Here is a 19,983-nt window from a genome sequence, read left to right on the forward strand (position 1 = left end):
GGGGTAATGGTTATGTAGAGAGGACTGCCGTGCAATCTGTGGGAGGGGGGGGGTTCTAATTGACTTCTCATGAGCGAGATGGACTGTTAGTGAGTGCAGGCTTTGATTCAGATCTACTCTGATGAGACTGGAGCGGGTGACGGGATGTTAACATAGAGAGGGACGGTTATACAGTATAGGAAGCGGTGATGGACAGAACCAGTGAAGCAGCAACATACTTAGAGCAGGAGTCTATTATGGCCAACCCAACACACTCACAGGCAGAGACTCATTGGAGAAAGTGTAGTGTCACGCGTACACTAACAAATCGGTAAGCAAGTACAGGTGAGTGAATTTAATGAACAAAAACAAGAAACACGAAAGTAGCGTACAATCTTCTCACTCTGTTAGTCATTTCTCCACCCCCTTCTTCCAAGGCATTTAACCTGACTTTTCCTTTCACCCTATAATGTCATCACAGAATCGGAGCTGATGGAAGAGGAGGCGGTGCTGAACCAGGGAGGCGGAGACCCCGGTAAGACAATTGGCGGGCTGCGTCACCGGCGGAGGAGGACATTCAGTCGGACACTACAGGARCACCTGAACCCCAGCAACCAGTACAGGCCCGACCTAGATCCTCACAGAGAGGGCAACACGGGTACATATTCTTCTGTTATTTAGCCCTGGACAACCATCTTCTGCACACATGGATAACATTACATATACTATACAAACATTACATATACTATACAAACAATCAGTAGTCAATCACATGACTTGATCACCTACAAAATGCACAGTCATCCGTCTTCCATTCAAGCTGTGTCTCCTGTAATGACTTCCTGTCCCCGGTTGTGTCAGATCCCATGGATATGAAGGGTCCACAGTGGAACGTCTCTACCATCGTAGCTGGGATGAGCATCATGTAAGTCAACACTCAAAGCGCATCACTGTAAATCAGCATGCAACCATTCTATTGTCTGAGTACATTCTGCTCCATGAGCTCAAATAGTACTTAGGTGTGTGTGTGTATTTGCAGTATATTAGCCAGGTGTTTGTTGAACTCAAATAATCAGAAACCTTACTGCCTCCTCTCTCTTGCTCTTCCCAGTATGCTGATCCTAACAGTACTGAACCTGGGTCTGTTCTTTAAGCTGTGGGCCATGGAGGACGTGGTCACACGCATGTACCTGAGCACCAAGAACCGCCTCCGGGAGAGGACCGAGAGCAGGTAGGCTGCTGCACACTGAGTGAAAGCCTACGCTTACTTCTCTCTGGGGGGCTGTGGCCTTGTTCMAAGACTTATGTGGGAGAGACTGAAGGGACATTTCTGACCAGCATCCCATTGACAGCCTGACTAGCCAAAATCTATAACCTAACCTTAAGCAAACCCCTAGCCCTAATCTAATTTGAACAAATTAAATATTGGTTTGGTCAGCCACATCCCCTTAGTTTTACCTGACTTGGAAGCATCCTTTCCTTCTCCATTCCTTGGTGTAATCACTGCTCTGACGATTGGGTTGGTGTGAGCTATGTTGAGGAACTCTCTCTCTCTCCTGTTGTCTTTATCCGTCTCCTCAGTTTTGCCCCAGACTTCAGCCCCGGACCGGCCCCTCCACACAGGACCAGAGAGGAGACTCTGCTGCTGAAAGCTGTTCTACAGGACTCCATCAACCTACTGGAGCAGGTGAGTCAGATGACCAGCGGTGTCAGTGTCACAGCCTCCCAGATGACCCCAGCAGGTGTATCTGGACGRTCATTGACCGTTTTCTTCCTCTTTTCTCTACAGCTCCGCTGCTCTCTATTGGTGCTTCAGCAGAACTTTGTAACCAATAGGACAGCAACGCCTCAGTGACGCTGTCACACCTTGTGATCTCACTACGCCCTATGAACCCTGGGGTCGTAAAGGCTACAGGGATGCGCCTCAGAGGACTCACTCTCCCAAGCAGGGGTGTTGCTATAGGGACTACCCACACACTGACTGACTGATACTTGTTACTAAGAGCAACAACGGTACAAGTCCCAGGGCCATTGATAGTGTGTTACTAGGTGGATGAATGTTTTTAAAGTTCAACTGTTGGTCCTGCGCTGTGGAGGAAGAGAATGGTTCCCAACCATCATCAACACTGTTGGACTTAGGTTTATGTGAGGTTCTATTGTCTGTTGGGTTAGGGAGTACTTTATTCTTCCTTAATGTTCTGGAGTTACGGTGATTAAGTTGAAGTTCTTCTGGACTACTGCAGTTCCAGCATGCCTCACTGTGAACCCCTTCCATTGCCAAGCTAATCACAGCAGATGAGCCAATGATGTTGTAGAAATTAATCCCAATGTAAGATTTTWACTTTTTGCACAGGTGCCTTGTGTACTTTTTATGTTTTTTAGATTTATTTAGAATACATTTTTTWAAATKAGAAAATACTTTGAATGTAATTTATTAATAATATTTGGATGGCTGTGGGTTTCTGCTCGTGTAAATGTGAATAATTATGCTGTTTTGGATTGACAGATGACACATTTTAAAAAGAAACATAACTCTTTGGGTGGTTTTGCAGCTGGTTTGTAAATATACAGCAGAGCTCAATATCAGTGTTGTATTTAGAAGGGTGCAATGTTCTGAACACTGCAGATAGAAATGCCTTCTATAAAGCTGTCATGAATCCTTATTCTACATGATGGAGAAGCATGTTTGTTCTACATAATATAGTTCTATCTGAACCTTCTGTAATGTTGCACCCCACTGAACACACGCCCAGGTGAACTTTCTCAGGACTAATTGGTTAGAGCTAAAATATATAAATAATAATACTGATTGCATTTAGTTAATTACGTTAAAATCCCGATGACAGTTCCATATACAGTAAGCTAAATTAAGAGGGTTAGTGAATGTTCTGTAATTCATATTCATTCCACATGATGGTAAAACAAACCCATTCAGGAAGCCACGTCACGCAAACACTGCACTGCTTATGTGTACACCCACTATAAGAGTGTGAGCAGCACAATTTTGGTCAGTGGATTCTGAGTTGAATCCACACTAGTGCCTTGTTTTTATTGTTAATCACTATTTACATTTTCTCAAGTAAATACCACTTGTTGTGTGTGGTGGTAAAACGTCATATTGTATGTAAAACCCATCCTTGTTCTATAAATGCACAGGAATCTTCCATAGTYTTGTTTGATGTTTACATTACATTAGTGTAAACTATGGTTTGTGAATAGTTTAAAAGGGTACACACTAACATTTGTTTTCCACACTATCCATATATGAAGTTGAATTACGTTGGCTATTTTGCACATTTGTAAGACAAAGATGTAATGTATTGATGCTTTGAATAAAGAAACCATATTACCATATTTCTCCACATATTATTGTTAATGTGGGGTGGGGGTATGGCATGCTAAAAGCACTGACTACAATGAGCATAACCCATCTTTCTACCTTTATCCTAATTCTCTGGGGAGGGTACATAACAGGATTTACTAACCACATTTGTGAGTAAGAGTGCGTTAGGGGTTACTTAACTTTATTTAAATACCACCATGCATTTGTGCTGGCAGTCTGAAGGTGGGCGGTTCGTTAGTTGGTCTCTTGGGTCCCAAGAGACCAAACCTGTAGTATCGCGCGGTCTGGGATAGGCTATGGAATTACTTTTATGTCGGAAGGGAGACGACAAATACTGTACYTTGTTGGATTGACAACACTGTTGGGCAGGTAGCCTAAATCAGTTGCATATCTAGGCTACATTCAGTTGAACATGTTTAGGCATGTGCGGTTGCGAACACCGTTGTCTGTGGCCGCTGGCCAGTCTGTCATTTCCGCGACAGTTCAGTAAGCAGTTTCTAATGTAGCCCAGCCTACAGTTTTTGTAAGGAAGTAGCCCATATGATTCGTTTTCAGCAAACTACACGAATACTGGTAGGTTATGCTATTTCCCATTACACGTGACATGTTTGTAGTTAACGATAGGGTTATTGTAGTTAACGATAGGGTTAAGTATAGAGTCAACTGGTAACCGCTAATCTTTACGTATGTAACGATACTTCGTATCAACTTTCAAGACGGTGACATTTTATCCAGGGCTTTAGGGTTAAGGCAGACAATCGTCTGCTACAGCATTCAGATAGGCTACATTCAATTGGGGAGTCGAAAAAAGCAAAGTCTATATGCATTCACTATTCCCTGGGTTAACTGAGGGGGGGAAAAAACATGGGCTTCATTTTCTATTACATTTTGAACAATTGAGAGCCAATTCCCTTGGCCCGCGAATGCCACGGCGGATGTGACATTTGATACGCACAAGTCTTCACGGACTGGCTGGCAGAAACACCAGTCTGTCGCCCCGCTGTCGAGCCCATATCGGTAGCAGTGACCTCTGCGTAAAAGCGCATTGGAGACCACCGAGAAACGAGCCATTCCCGTCTCCGGTTCAGATTTTCAATGACAGCCAATGCCACAGAGTTAATACGGAAGCCCCCTACAAGTTCCTCTCGCCTCCCTCATTTGCAAGACATCTCAGAGATATATACTAATGGTGGCTGTTTGTAGGCACAAAATCCGCCATGGTTCATTGGACAACAGAGCCGCGGGAAGTAGGGGTCCTGCCCCCTGAAAAACTGCACTGGGCCTTTACTAGTTCTGTATTAGTGAACCGATATAGCTGTCTGTAGTGCAGTCAAAATTATTTGTCAGTATTCAGCCATGATTACTACAAGTTTAGATAGTCTAGCCAGCTAACTACCAATCTAGAAATGATTCACCAGTCCCTGCCACACATTTATCTATCTATCTGCACCTCCATGAGAATAGGACACGCACGCACACACCACTCTCTCTCATCTCCATCCCTTCCTGCTGGCTTGTTCCCCACAGGAGACTGATCACTTTCCAGGCTCACTGGCTGTCCGTCATGAAGAAGCGAGCCAATAAGGTGTTGGAGCCGGATGAGCCTCTGTGCTGCTGTGAGTTTGTGGACCGTCAGGGGGAGCGGAGCCATGTGGCAGCCTGCTGCTGTGACTGTGAGGACCTGGACGATGCCTGTGACAGGTGAGGGAGGGGCTTACCCATCTACGGCCAGTTACCTTCACACTCTTAGCTAATGGTTCTTCATCCAGTTTGGTATCACATCAGAAAGTGAATGTCTGCTTCTCTCCCTCAGATGGTTGAAAAAAGAGCCCCAGAAGGCCAACTCACTGTCCCATCTGGTTACTGTGATGACCGACCGCCTCCGTGTTCCCTGGTTCTGGGGTGGAGCCCGGCGTGTCGACCTATCGGTGCTCCCCCCGCTGCTCCTACTTCCTGTCCTCCTACACGTCGCAGCCCTTCACTTCCTGTTGGGTATAGTTGTTCTGACTGCTCTACCGGTCCTGGTTCTATGGTACTACTACGTCACCCACCGCAAGAAGAGTCGGACCCTGTTCTTCCTCAGCCTGGTCCTGTTCTCCCTGGGCTACATGTACTACCTCTTCCTCACCGAGATCTTCCTCAGGGGGGGTGTAGGGCTGACCCAGTTGGGCACAGTGACCCTGGGGGTGGCCCTGACTCTGGCCGCCCTTGTCCACACCAAGAGAGAACCTCGCTATGTATGGCCACACCCGGCTGACGTCCACAGCACAGTGACCTATCACAGCCCTCCACCGGACAGAGACCCCGGCCACAACGGGGTCGGGCAGGAAGTAATGCTAGCCAATCGGGGTAGTGGGTCAGAGCAGCAGGGCCAGGGGGTGGAGCAGATGGATAGTGGGCGGAGCAGGAACTGGTGCTCTGTGTGCMGGGTTTTGCGGCCCCCCAGGGCGGGACACTGCAGGATCTGTGACATCTGTGTCCTGAGGMTGGACCACCACTGTGTCTGGTGGGTCCCATTAAAACACCTCTGTCTGCCTGGACACACAGGAGGCTCGTCTGTCAATTATTACACAGCCACGTCAAAGCAATGTCTCCGCAGTGTCATGCCAGAGCTAAGAAGCAATGTCTCAGCAATTATCAGTGACATTCTCTTGTCTCTGTCATCAGCCATAGGCCTGTGTGTCTGAGAAACTCACTGATCTGTAACACACACACACAATCGTGCAAAAATAATAACCTTCAAACTAGAGGTCGACCGATTGTGATTTTTCAACGCAGATACCGATTATTGGAGGACCAAAAAAAGCCGATACCGATTACTCGGACGATTTCTTTTATTTATTTGTAATAATGACAATTATAACAAAACTGAATGAACACTTATTTTAACTTAATATAATACATCAATAAATCAATTTAGCCTCAAATAAATAATGAAACATGTTCAATTTGGTTTAAATAATGCAAAAACAAAGTGTTGGAGAAGAAAGTAAAAGTGCAATATGTGCCATGTAAAAAAGCTAACGTTTAAGTTCCTTGCTCAGAACATGAGAACATATGAAAGCTGGTGGTTCCTTTTAACATGAGTCTTCAATATTCCCAGGTAAGAAGTTTTAGGTTGTATAGTTATTATAGGAATTATAAGACTATTTCTCTATACGATTTGTATTTCATATACCTTTGACTATTGGATGTTCTTATAGGCACTTTAGTATTGCCAGTGTAACAGTATAGCTTCCATCCCTCTCCTTGCTCCTACCTGGGCTCGAACCAGGAACACATCGACAACAGCCACCCTCGAAGCAGCGTTACCCATGCAGAGCAAGGGGAACAATTACTCCAAGTCTCAGAGCGAGTGATGTTTGAAACGCTATTAGCGCGCACCCCGCTAACTAGCTAGCCATTTCACATCGGTTACACCAGCCTAATCTCGGGAGTTGATAGGCTTGAAGTCATAAACAGCTCAATGCTTGAAGCATTGCGAAGAGCTGCTGGCAAATGCAAGAAAGTGCTGTTTGAATGAATGCTTGCGAGCCTGCTGGTGCTTACCATCGCTCAGTCAGACTGAGCGATGGTAATCATAGACTTAATCATAGACTTAATTATAAACATAATAACACAGAAATACGAGCCTTTCATTAATATGGTTAAATCCGGACACTATCATTTCGAAAACAAAACGTTTATTCTTTCAATAAAATACGGAACCGTTCAGTATTTTATCTATTTGAAAAGGTGGCGCAACACCACTTAAGTGCACTGCCACTTTAAGAGCTCATGAGCAGTAGGAAGGAGGAGATAAAAGAGCTCGTTAAGCTCTATGGAGAGAGCTCTTGCGGCACAGGTTGGTTGTGTGTGTCTATGCGACGACGGTTCTCTCATTTGGGACCGCGACAGTTTGTTGTGTGCTATGCTGCAGAGTGTTTTGTTTGTCTTCAGCGTATGTGGTTGTACAGTGTTTGGATCAATCGGGTGATCCTCGACGACGTGGCTGTTCTCATTTGGGACTCGATGGTTTATGGATCAATGGATTAGTAGCAACATGGTTGTGAAGCGTTCAACTACAACCAACATACCATCGGACAGTCAGACCGGATACCTGCACCTCCAGATCACAGCTAAGCCCTCTCTTGTTCTTTTCTCTCTTTCTTTTCCCCTATTCCAGTGCTTTCACACTGAAACGACATATTCCTAAGTACATTGAAGGGTCATTGAGCTGGACTAGTTGTATATGAACACCAACATTCATACCTCTGCACTCTTCCTGGAAGAGAAAAAACTCTTAAATCCTCTGGTATGACTGGTTTCATTCGTATTGTATGAAGTGCGTGTTATTTGCTCTCAATTGTTATATGAGGTATGTTTGGTGGGGTTACCAGAATTGTGAAGACTGTGATGTGATATGTGTGATCTATAGGTGTGTATTCTTTCTCTCCGCGGGCTATCTGGTCAACAGGCTACACTCTAGGCAGTCTCTTCTGTTGATGTGTTGGGTCTGGTAGTGGTACTCTCGCTTTCTAACTATTCTTTCTTTCGCAGGGTTAATACTGCCTGGCGCTTTACTCGCTCCGAACAAAATCTTCTATACCTTTCTCTAATTAATACCGCTACAACGGGGGCTATCCCTAAGTCTAAATATTGCTTACATTGTACAACCTTCAATGTTATGTCAAATATGTATAATCTGCAAATTAATTACGGTCTTTGTTAGGAATAAATGGACTTCACACAGTTMGCAACGAGCCAGGCGGCCCAAACTGCTGCATATACCCTGACTGCTTGCACGGAACGCAAGAGAAGTGACACAATTTCCCTAATTATAAGAAATTCATGTTAGCAGGCAATATTAACTAAATATGCAGGTTTAAAAATATATACTTGTGTATTGATTTTAAAGAAAGGCATTGATATTTATGGATAGGTTTGGTGCAACGACAGTGCTAAATCATCACCCGTTTGGCGAAGTAGGCTGTGATTCGATGACAAATTAACAGGCACCGCATCGATTATATGCAACGCAGGACACGCTAGATAAACTGGTAATATCATCAACCATGTGTAGTTAACTAGTGATTATGTGAAGATTGATTGTTTTTTATAAGTTTAATGCTAGCTAGCAACTTACCTTGGCTTCTTGCTGCCCTCGCGTAACATTGGAGTGCAATGTACGGCAGGTGGTTAGAGCATTGGACTTGTAACCGGAAGGTTGCAAAAACGAATCCCGGAGCTGACAAGGTAAAAATCTGTCATTCTGCCCCTGAACAAGGTAGTTAACCCACCATTCCTAGGCCGTCATTGAAAATAAGAATGTGTTCTTAACTGACTTGCCTAGTTAAATAAAGGTGTAAAWWTTTTTTTTGCCAAATCGGTGTCCAAAAATACAGATTTCCGATTGTTATRAAAACTTGAAATCGGCCCTAATTAATCGGCCATTCCGATTAATCGGTCGACCTCTACTTCAAACCCTTTAGACGTGTGTGTTTGGTGTAATCATGGGTTCTAAGTACATCTTACAGTTGAAGTCGGAAGTTTACATACACCTTCGCCAAATACATTTAAACTGTTTTTCACAATTCCTGACATTTAATCCGAGTAAAAATTCCCTGTCTTAGGTCAGTTAGGATCACCACTTTATTTTAAGAATGTGAAATGTCAGAATTTTATTTCATCTTTATTTTCTTTCATCACATTCCCAGTGGGTCAGAAGTTTACACACTCAATTAGWATTTGGTAGCATTGCCTTTAAATTGTTTAACTTGGGTCAAACGTTTCAGGTAGCCTTCCACAAGCTTCCCACAATAAATTGGGTGAATTTTGGCCCATTCCTCCTGACAGAGCTGGTGTAACCGAGTCAGGTTTGTAGGCCTCCATGCTCACACACACTTTTTCAGTTCTGCCCACAAATTTTCTATAGGATTGAGGTCAGGGCTTTGTGATACCTTGACTTTGTTGTCCTTAAGCCATTTTGACAACTTTGGAAGTTTGCTTGAGGTCATTGTCCATTTGGAAGACCCATTTGCAACCAAGCTTTAACTTCCTGACTGATGTCTTGAGATGTTGCTTCAATATATCCACATAATTTTCCTCCCTCATGATGCCATCTATTTTGTGAAGTGCACCAGTCCCTCCTGCAGCAAAGCACCCCCACAACATGATTCTGCCACCCCTGTGCTTCACGGTGGGGATGGTGTTCTTCGGCTTGCAAGCATCCCCCTTTTTCCTCCAAACATAACGATGGTCATTATGGCCAAACAGTTATATTTTTGTTTCATCAGACCAGAGGACATTAATCAAAAAAGTACGATCTTTGTCCCCATGTGCAGTTGCAAACAGTAGTCTGGCTTTTTTATGGCGGTTTTGGAACAGTGGCTTCTTCCTTGCTGAGCGGCCTTTCAGGTTATGTCGATATAGGACTCGTTTTACTGTGGATATAGATACTTTTGTACCTGTTTCCTCCAGCATCTTCACAAGGTACTTTGCTTTTGTTCTGGGATTGATTTGCACTTTTTGCACCAAAGTACGTTCATCTCTAGGAGACAGAAGGCGTCTCCTTCATGAGCGGTATGAAGGCTGCATGGTCCCATGGTGTTTATACTTGCGTACTATTGTTTGTACAGATGAACGTGGTACCTTCAGGTGTTTGTAAATTGCTCCCAGGAATGAACCAGACTTTTTTTTCTGAGGTCTTGACTGATTTCTTTTGATTTTCCCATGATGTCAAGCAAAGAGGCACTGAGTTTGAATGTAGGCCTTGAAATACAGGTACACCTCCAATTGACTCAAATTATGTCAATTAGCCTATCAGAAGCTTCTAAAGCCATGACATCATTTTCTGGAATTTTCCAAGCTGTTTAAAGGCCCAGTCAACTTTGTGTATGTAAACTTCTGACCCACTGGAATTGTGATACAGTGAATTATAAGTGAAATAATCTGTCTGTAAACAATTGTTGGAAAAATGACTTGTGTCATGCACAAAGTAGATGTCCTAACTGACTTACGATAGTTTGTTAACAAGAAATTTGTGGAGTGGTTGAAACACGAGTTTTAATGACTCCAACCTAAGTGTATGTAAACTTCCGACTTCAACTGTACATTATATTCATTTAGCACCAGGTGCTCTCATCCAAATTACAGTCAGTGCTGTACTGTGTGTGGTGTAACCCAATGATCTTAGTACAGTGTATTGGCTGTCTGTGTCTGTGTGTGTCATGTCACCACTATGGTAGGATAAACAGCTGTGTGGGCCAGTCCAATCACCGCRGCTTCCTGTTGACACTCCTCCTCTTCCTGTTGACCTCTCTGTATGGGATCAGTCTGGTGCTGCGCAGCGTGTGTCCTCAACAGAACCTTGTCACCGCTCTGGTCTACTGCCCTGGCGTCTACAACCAGCACAGGTAACACACACCATACATAATGCACACACACAAACTATTACATGCTGACCAGACCACAAGCATGCATGTTGATTTTGTCCACCCACACCAGACGCGATCAGGACACGCAGGTTGAAATATCAAAACAAACTCTGAACCAATTATATTAATTTGGGGACAGGTCAAAAAGCATTAAACATTTATGGCAATTTAGCAAGCTAGCTTGCTGTTGCGAGCTCATTTGTCCTGGGACAAACATTGGGTTGCTATTTTACCTGAAATGCACAAGGTTCTCTACTCTGACAATTAATCCACAGATAAAAGGGTAAAAGTTCGTTTCTAGTAATATCTCCTTCAGGCTTCTTCTTCTTTGGASTTTATATGGCGGTTGGCAACCAATGTTAGGTGCATTACCACTACCAGCTGGAGTGTGGACCTCAGTTCATCTTTCAATCACCCACGTGGATATATGCTCCTAAAAAAACAATGAGAAGATGGGAGAGGCGGGACTTGCAGCGCAACCAAATTCTAGAACCAAGTTCTATTTTAGCGCCTGGCTACGTGGACGCTCGTAAACTTGCGCAAGCAGTGTGGGTGCAATGATTGAATACCATGTATGTGTACATTTATTCTGCAGCGCATGCGACGCGAGCGGTGTGGTCAGCATGTTAGGCATTAGAGGCTAAAATAAGCCTGTGAAATGAGGTGGTGTAGATCAAAAGTGTTCTAAAATACCCACTGGCACCAGGGCCGTAACCAGGGTTTTAGTGAGGTCGGGGAGGGGGTTGAAAGTTGAAGCTCATTTACTGCATTTCTTTACGATTTAAACACTTTAAAATGCTATTTGGAGAACAGCAAACACAAGCAAAAATGACCCCAGCCATTATCACCTTGGCTGCTGTAGGCTCATTCACCACAGTCGAACATAACGAACAAACCACTGTTCGTAATTCCAATCCTGGTAACAAGTAGTTTTTATTTGCATCAAAGCAGTATTTTATATTATCTGGGACACTTAAAGCTATGATGTTTTGGAATAATTGGATATTTATAGGGGGAATGTAGGTTGATTGAAGTTTCTATAAGACACTTCATCATCATATTTCCCCTACCTGCCCTACTACTGACCCAGATTTACAGAGCAGTTACTGTGACTCAGCATGGCTTTGTTGTGTAAGGGTGAATGTGTGTGTGTGTTTTGTTGTGATGTGTGTAGTGTAACTGCCATTTTGTCTCCCACTCAGCACTGTAATAAATGTTATGTTGCTCAGATTTGTATTTGTATAGCCCCTTCCCTACCCCATGGGTGTTTGTAGATCTGTAGAAACCAGATAGGTGGAATCTGTGTATTAAAGCTCCTCTTAGCCCATTGTTAACACATATCTGGTTTCCAAAAATAGAGGGTTTGGGCTAGGGACTAGAGATGGTTTTCAGGAATGTATGAGTCATGTCCTCCATTCAGTGTGTGTGTGTGTGTGTGTGTGTTGCAGTTCAGCGCTGTGTTTCACCTGTGCGTGGTATAGCTGCATAGTGACTGGCGGACTACTACACCTGCTGGTCCAGCAGCTCATCAATGTCAGCTACAATGTGACGGAGCGAGAGGCGCGCACCGCTCTCCGAGACAAGACTGCCCACAGTCTCTACTGGGGCCTTGTCGTTGACACAGGAGTCTACTCACATGGTTTCCGTGGCAACTGGGCAGAGTTCCTGACCATGGGAGAAGGCCCGGGCACCCCCTGGCCCAGCCTCACTGACCTGGTGTAGCTGACCATTGGAGAAGGCCCGGATGTCCCTTGACCCAGCTGACCTTGGGAGAAGGCCCGTGCGAACCCCTGGCCCAGCTAAACTTGGGAGAAGGCCCGGACACCTCCTGGCCCAGCCTCACTGACCTGGTGTGCGTTCATCAAGGAAAATAGTTTGCGAACATTGGCTAATGTTAGCTAACATATTCCATTTGTTTTATGTTAGCCACAACCATTCGCTAACGTTAGCTAACAGTCGGAGAAGGTAGTGTGCGGTGAACGTAAGTGTCGGTTTCAGGTCTTAACTGCCGCTAAAAAGAATCAAGTGGCCATGTAGACTTTCTACTATATTTAGTAGGAGTAGCTAAGTCATTTTTAGTTTGAATACAGTCGCTAAAAAGTCACAGTAATCCTGACAAAAAGTAGCTGGTTGAAGTTTCACTGTAACATTTTGGAATATCTATTCAACTCAAATTGTTACTCTGGCAACATGTTCACCGCAAACAGAAGCTTTGTTGAACTCTCCTCTGGTGTAGCTGAGCTGCTCAACACCATAATGGCATCGTTGCATGCTGACCACATCGCTCGTGCGCATGTTGATGTTGTCCACCCACACCAGATGCGATCAGGACACGGAGGTTGAAATATCAAGTAATCGCTCCCCCAGTTTTCTTCTCTGGACTTTATATGGTGGTTGGCAACCAACTTCAAGGTCCTTTTCCACTACCGCTGGATCTCAGTTCATCTTTCAGTCACCCAGTGGATATATGCTCCTAAAAACCAATGAGGTGGGATTCATCAAGCGTCACAAATAGAACCAAGTTCTATTTTAGCGCCTGGCTACGCGTACGCTCGTGAGCAGTGTGGGTGCGATGATTGAATAACATGTATGTGTACATTGATTTTGCGACTCGAGCGGTGTGGTCAGCATGTTTGTTGCCTACAGATCTAGAGTCATCTCTTACCCTCATACAATCTGACTTTAACCGTTAGGGAGAAGTACATAAAACTGACCGTAGATCAGTCTGGGGGGGGGGGAGAACTTCACCCTACTCTGTGATATAGAGGCGTCACTACAGACCCTGGTTTGATCCCGGGCTGTATCACAACCGGCCATGATCGAGAGTCCCATAGGGCGGCGCACAATTGGCCCACCGTTGTAAATAAGAATTTGTTCTTAACTGACTTGCCTGGTTAAATAAATAAAGATAAATATGGACAAGAGTTGGAGGATGTGGCTGCTGTACTATCTTTCACCACCAGATGGCAGCATATCTCCACACCTCAGACTAAAGACATCTCCCTCTCCTGTTTATCAGTCTTCTACCTTGTCTGTCTGTATGTCCCCTCCCTATCTATTATGTCTTTCTGTCCTCCCCAGTCTGTCTTTCTGTCCTCTCAGTCCCTATTCTGTCTGGGACTGGGAGGGAGGCCGAGCCAGTCTGAAATCACAAGCCTTTGTTAAGGTGTCACAGTGATCGGTTCTGTTGTGAAGTAGCGCCCCCCACAATACCGTCCCTGAGCTGAACCATAGGCTACAATAACACACAACCACTTCTGTTAACTTTACTGACTGACAGCCTCAATCAAATCTCACCATCTCTACCTCTCGCTCTCTCTCCCTGACCTTTTCTCCCATTCTAGTGCTGCAATTGCTCCGTGCACCTTTCATCCATCTCTATCTCTCCATCGATCTGTCTCACGCTCCCTCTCTCTCTTCATTTTCCTCGCGCAATCTCTTTCCAGGGTCCTTCTACCATCCTCTCTCTCCCTCCTCAGTTGAAGTGCCTTTGATGGGAGATGTGACCAAACCACGTGACCAAAATACAACGAAGCCCTAGACTAGACGTTCCTTTCAACACTGATTAWCACTCCTCAAGAAAGGAACAGCTGTTGTCACTATATGTTATTTTTATGTGCAACTGTTCCTGTGAGCTTCAGAAGGAAACATAGGTTATGGGTATTTATCAAGCAGCATCGTGTTGATACGTCTCTGTAGACTGAGGCTGGTCAGGATCATTAGTGTTGATACGTCTCTGTAGACTTGGGGGGAGGGGTCTCGGTCAGGATCATTAGTGTTGATACGTCTCTGTAGACCGAGGCTGGTCAGGATCATTAGTGTTGATACTCTCTGTAGACGAGGCTGGTCAGGATCATTAGTGTTGATACGTCTCTGGTAGACCGAGGCTGGTCAGGATCATTAGTGTTGATACGTCTCTGTAGACCGAGGCTGGTCAGGATCATTAGTGTTGATACGTCTCTGTAGACCGAGGCTGGTCAGGAGCATTAGTGTTGATACGTCTCTGTAGACTGAGGCTGGTCAGGATCATTAGTGTTGATACGTCTCTGTAGACTGAGCTGGTCAGGATCATTAGTGTTGATACGTCTCTGTAGACTGAGGCTGGTCAGGATCATTAGTGTTGATACGTCTCTGTAGACGAGAGCTGGTCAGGATCATTAGTGTTGATACGTCTCTGTAGACTGAGGCTGGTCAGGATCATTAGTGTTGATACGTCTCTGTAGACTGAGGCTGGTCAGGATCATTAGTGTTGATACGTCTCCTGTAGACTGAGCTGGGTCAGGATCATTAGTGTTGATACGTCTCTGTAGACTGAGGCTGGTCAGGATCATTAGTGTTGATACGTCTCTGTAGACTGAGGCTGGTCAAGATCATAGTGTTGATACGTCTCTGTAGACTGAGGCTGGTCAGGATCATTAGTGTTGATACGTCTCTGTAGACTGAGGCTGGTCAGGATCATTAGTGTTGCATTAAACATCACATTTACTTTTTAGTCATTTGCTTACAGAAGCAATTAGGATAAAGTACCTTGCTCAAGGGAACATTGGTTTTTCACCTAGTCAGCACAGGGATTCAAACCAGCAACCTTTCAGTTACTGGCCCAAAGTCCTTTTACATGTTCTGGCTCAGCTGAAAGCACCATGCTCTACCAACTGAGCTACACAGGACTTAAGAGAATAAAACAACAAAAGCACAGAGATGTGGGAGAACAACTTCGACAGACTACCCACAGTGAGACTCGTTTATGGTGATATGAATAACATAATGCTTTTTATTTTGTATGGCTTCAAGCTGCTGTCAAACTGCATCAAACTGTGACTTCAAAAATATTAAATAACCTGAATTTTAACTGCAATTTTAAATGAGTCATTGCTGTTACAACCGTTTCCAAACTGTCTTCATTAAAAGTTGTCTCCACCTTTCTCAGGTAATGAAGGTAGACCAACAGCTGGTATGTGTGTGATTGTTACAGCAGCAACTTGATCATCTGCTTTGGGTCCTATCCACTGATTTATCCTCTATGCAAGTATTCTCTGTCTGTCTGYCTGYCTGYCTGTCTGTCTGAGTGTACTGTACACATGTGTATGTCTACTGTACGTGTGTGTCCTGTGGGTCACAGAGGGCCTTGTTCCCAGGTACAGTCCAGAGGAGAAGAGCGGAAGTCAGGGAGGACCTCTGCCACTCGGCGTCTCAGCTGCTCCCTCCTGGTCTCCCTCTCTCTCTCCTCACGCAGCCACCCCGGATACCGTCTCCAGGCTTGGAAACAGCTTCGCACCGCCCGCCTGGGACAAGGACGGAGAGGAGAGAAACCAAGAGGGACAGACATGCACACACACACGACAGAGAGGGGACAGAGAGAAGCAAACAGAACAACTTAGAAATACCTTACAACAACAAGCGATTATACAGTCATACAGTCAGGTCCTACACATGGAGCATGCCTGCATCTTACCCAGCAGGATCAGGTGGCTAGGACAGGTGTCATGCTTCTAGGACAGGTGTCATGTTTCTAGGACAGGTGTCATGTTTCTAGGACAGGTGTTATTGCTAAAGGCAGTAAAGGCCAAGGTAAACACACCCACCTGGTACTGTGTTCCTGAGCCTGCTGCTCCCGATCCCAATCTGCCATCCTCTCCTGGGTCGCGTGATCTAGCAGTCCAATCAGAGCCCTCTTCAGAGTATGTGTGCGCCAGAACCGCTCGGCCCGCCCCTCCAGAACCATGCAGTGATCCTTCAGCTGAGCCAGAACATGTAAAACAGAACGGGTCAGTGCTGGATAACGGGTCAGGGCTGGGTCAGGGGTGGATAAGGGGTCAGGCTGGATAAGGGTCCAGGGCTGGGTCAGGGCGGTCAGGGGTGGATAGCAGGTCAGGGCTGGGTATGGGGTGGATAACGGTTCAGGGGTGGATAGCGGTCAGGGCTGGGTCAGGGGTGGATACGTCAGGGGTGGATAGGGGTCGGGGTGGATCAGGGGCAGGGTGGATAGCGGTCAGGGCTGGATAAGGGGTCAGGGCTTTGGATAAGGGGTCAGGGCTATAGGGAGGGTGATAGGGGTCAGGGCTTGGATTTAAGGGGTCAGGGCTGGATAAGGGGTCAGGGGTGGATAGCGGGTCAGGGCTGGGTCGGGTGGATAAGGGGTCAGGGCTGGATAACGGGTCAGGGCTGGATAACGGGTCAGGGCTGGATAAGGGGTCACGGCTGGATAGCGGGTCAGGTCTGGATACAGTACACAGGAATGTCCATATCAATAGGGACTGATATACCAAAGACTGCCCACCGCATCACTATTAAACTGGGAACAGTATTAAAATGAATTAATGTTGGAAAAATTACAGAGTGGCCATTTGTATGCCTCAGTCTCTATTTGTGTGACTTCAACCTCCCGACGTCTGGCTTCAATTAATTTATTTCCACCTGTTTCTTTCCCCTCCTTGCCTCTTTTGACCTCACCCTTTCCCAATTCCCTCAAACTCACAAAGCAGGCAATACGCTTGACTTCATCTATACTAGAGGCTGTTTGCCTACTAATCTCATGGAAACACCCCTCCCCTCTACCTTCTCTTCTTCTGTATCTGCTGCTAAAGCCACTTTCTCTCACTCTAAATGTAAAGCTTCTGCCTCCAACCCTAGGAAACTCTTTTCCACCTTCGCCCTCCTTAATCGTCCACCCCCTACCCCTCCCTCTCTGCAGCTGACCACTTTGAAAAGAAGGTTGACGACATCCGCTCATCATTCACTCAGCCTATTGAGTCCACTGGTCCAACTCACACAGAACTACCCTACGCCTTGACCTCTTTCTCCCCTTGCTCTCCAGATGAAATACTGTGACTAGTGAGGTCCGGCCGTCTGACATGCCTGCTCGACCCCATCCCCTCCTCCGGACCATCTCTGGAGATCTTCAAGACCGGTTTCTCAACCGAGACTACTCTTCTCTGTGTCATGGAGGCCATCCGCACTGCCAAAGCGGACTTTCTCTCCTCTGTTTTCATCCTCCTAGATCTATCCGCTGCCTTTGACCCTCTGAACCATCAGATCTTCCTCTCCACCTTCTCACAACTGGGCATCTCAGGCTCTGCATCCTACCTGGCAGGCCGTTCCTACCAGATGACGTGGAGAGGATCTGTGTCTGCACCACGTACTCTCACTACTGGTGTCCCCCAGGGCTCGGTTCTAGACCCTCTTCTCTTTACACCAAGTCACTAGGCTCTGTCATATCCTCACATTGTATCTCCTATCAATGTTATGCGGATGACACTCAACTACTTTTCTCCTTCACTAAAATTAACTTTTTGGTCAACCAGCCAATGTTTCTAAAACAAATGTATTACTAGTAAGAAGTAATGGGGTATTGCTTAATCATTAGGTGAGACAAATGTTCAGCTGCCACTTTAAGGGATGGGTCATTACCGTGGTAACTTGGTCACTTGTTTGTCTCTGATGAAAGAATTTCAGACTGCGACGTCTTCCTAGCAGCAGACAGTTGCCGCAAACTCAAACTAACATTGAACAACCTAGCGTGTGAATATAACAGTCACACTTTACTAGCCTTTCAGGTCAATTGGACCAACTTCTACATGTGGGCTTTGGGTTGAAAAAAACTGGTCCCAAATTCTCTGTAACCACCCACCAAAATGGCTGGTGAAATAGACATTCTTACCCACCAATGACAAACTACCCGCATTTGGCGGGTGTTCATTTCCCACCTTGCTTCTGACACTCATCTCTGCGTGCCTGGCAGATATCTCGGCATGGATGGCGGCTCATCACCTAAAACGCAACGGAGCTGCTCTTCCTCCCGGGGAAGGCCTGCCTGCTCCAAGACCTCTCGCGTCACGGTTGACAACTCTACAGGGTCCCCTTCCCAGAGTGCAAAAAACCTTGGCTTGACCCTGGACAACACCCTGTCGTTCTCTGCCAACGTCAAAGCAGTGACTCACTCCTGCAGGTTCATGCTCTACAACATCCGTAGAGTACGACCCTACATCACACAGGAAGCGGCGCCGGTCCTAATCCAGGCACTTGTCATCTCCCATCTGGACTACTGCAACTCTGTGTAGGCTGGGCTCCCCGCTTGTGCCATTAAACCCCTGCAAAACGCTGCAGCACACCTGGTGTTCAACCTTCCCAAGTTCTCTCATGTCACCCCGCTCCTCCGCACACTACACTGGCTTCCAGTTGGAGCTCACATCCACTACAAGACCATGGTGCTTACCTACGGGAACAGCAAGAGGAACTGCCCCTTCCTACCTTCAGGATATGATAGGTAATTGAGGAAACATTTACTTACTATGGCTGAAATGTGGTTTTCCGACCTAGCTACTTAAGATGAATGCACTCACTGTAAGTCGCTCTGGATAAGCACGTCTGCTAAATGATGTGTGTGTGTGTGTGTGTGTGTGTATATAGTGTTCATACACTCACCCTTTTCCAGTTGCCCAGGCTCCTCCGTAGCAGGATGTGTTGATGCAGTTGGTCGGCAGAGGCCCATTTCTGAGCCAGGGACTCGCCTGCTACCTGCTGCCAGGACAGTGTGCACCGTCTCAGGAGAGACTGCCTGTGATGAGCCCTGGCCAGCTGGAAGGGAATGAAGAGAATACTGCGTATGCATGCACACCTATTCACAGGTAACCAACAACGGCATGGTACAAAAGGATAAGGAACCTGCATGCCTTTGAGGCTGACATGGTGAACATATATTGAGAAATTGACAGTACAATTTCACATTTTATTTCCAACTCATGGTCTTTAAAGAAGATAGGACTTCGACCACTGGTAAATAAAGAGAATAGAGTTGTTGGGAATCGAGGTAAGTTGTTGGGAGTCCAGGTAAACCAGTAGCAGAATAGAACATGGGATATTGAACGAGCTGTTCAGCTGCTCAAGGTTGTATACAGTAAATTGGAACTGAACATGTTGCTGAGCACAGGATTCTGCTTAGGGGAGGACATCTCATAATAATGGCCAGAACGGAGTGAATGGAATGCCATCAAGTACATGTAAACTATGTGTTTAATACCATTCCACCTATTCCGCTCCAGCCATTACCACGAGCCTGTCCCCCCTAATTAAGGTGCCACCAACCTCCTGTACAGCTGAGGTGTTACACCATCCATCTTAATGTCACTTGCCCATCAATCATTCTTCTCCTCCAACCTCTCTTCCTGTACCCCTCTCCTCTGGCCTCTCTCTCTTCCTGTACCCCTCTCCTCTGGCCTCTCTCTCTTCCTGTACCCCTCTCCTCTGGCC

At 45.8% G+C, this 19,983-nt stretch overlaps 3 protein-coding genes across 4 annotated transcripts in view; 2 read left to right on the plus strand and 1 right to left on the minus strand.

Moving 5' to 3' along the window:
• LOC112070191 (protein Aster-C) overlaps positions 1–3,386 on the plus strand; it is a 16,751-nt gene extending 13,365 nt beyond the window's left edge. The window contains exons 13-18 of the mRNA XM_070438863.1: positions 316–324; positions 461–637; positions 841–904; positions 1,091–1,210; positions 1,561–1,666; positions 1,769–3,386. Of these exons, the coding sequence (XP_070294964.1) occupies positions 316–324; positions 461–637; positions 841–904; positions 1,091–1,210; positions 1,561–1,666; positions 1,769–1,834 (542 nt within the window). The 3' untranslated portion in view covers positions 1,835–3,386. The remainder of the gene's footprint in view (positions 1–315; positions 325–460; positions 638–840; positions 905–1,090; positions 1,211–1,560; positions 1,667–1,768) is intronic.
• A 189-nt stretch (positions 3,387–3,575) lies between these two features.
• LOC112070192 (palmitoyltransferase ZDHHC23-B-like) lies at positions 3,576–13,661 on the plus strand. 2 transcript variants are annotated; one of them, XM_024137608.2, is made up of 5 exons: positions 3,576–3,691; positions 4,850–5,023; positions 5,136–5,828; positions 10,549–10,716; positions 12,186–13,661. In XM_024137608.2, exons 1-5 carry the CDS (start codon positions 3,633–3,635, stop codon positions 12,457–12,459), a joined length of 1,368 nt encoding a protein of 455 aa, XP_023993376.1. In that variant the 5' UTR covers positions 3,576–3,632; the 3' UTR covers positions 12,460–13,661. The 2 variants fall into 2 exon arrangements, with proteins under 2 accessions (XP_023993376.1, XP_023993377.1); XM_024137609.2 differs by having other exon boundaries at positions 3,593–3,895.
• Positions 13,662–15,488: 1,827 nt separating this feature from the next.
• Positions 15,489–19,983, minus strand: part of LOC112070186 (coiled-coil domain-containing protein 191-like) — a 40,229-nt gene continuing 35,734 nt past the window's right edge. The window contains exons 15-17 of the mRNA XM_070438867.1: positions 19,159–19,454; positions 16,320–16,474; positions 15,489–16,019 (exon numbers count right to left, since the gene is read on the minus strand). Coding sequence (XP_070294968.1) covers positions 15,851–16,019; positions 16,320–16,474; positions 19,159–19,454 — 620 coding nt within the window. The 3' untranslated portion in view covers positions 15,489–15,850. The remainder of the gene's footprint in view (positions 16,020–16,319; positions 16,475–19,158; positions 19,455–19,983) is intronic.

The sequence above is a fragment of the Salvelinus sp. IW2-2015 genome, unplaced genomic scaffold (assembly GCF_002910315.2).
Source record: "Salvelinus sp. IW2-2015 unplaced genomic scaffold, ASM291031v2 Un_scaffold1252, whole genome shotgun sequence".
NCBI lineage: Eukaryota > Metazoa > Chordata > Actinopteri > Salmoniformes > Salmonidae > Salvelinus > Salvelinus sp. IW2-2015.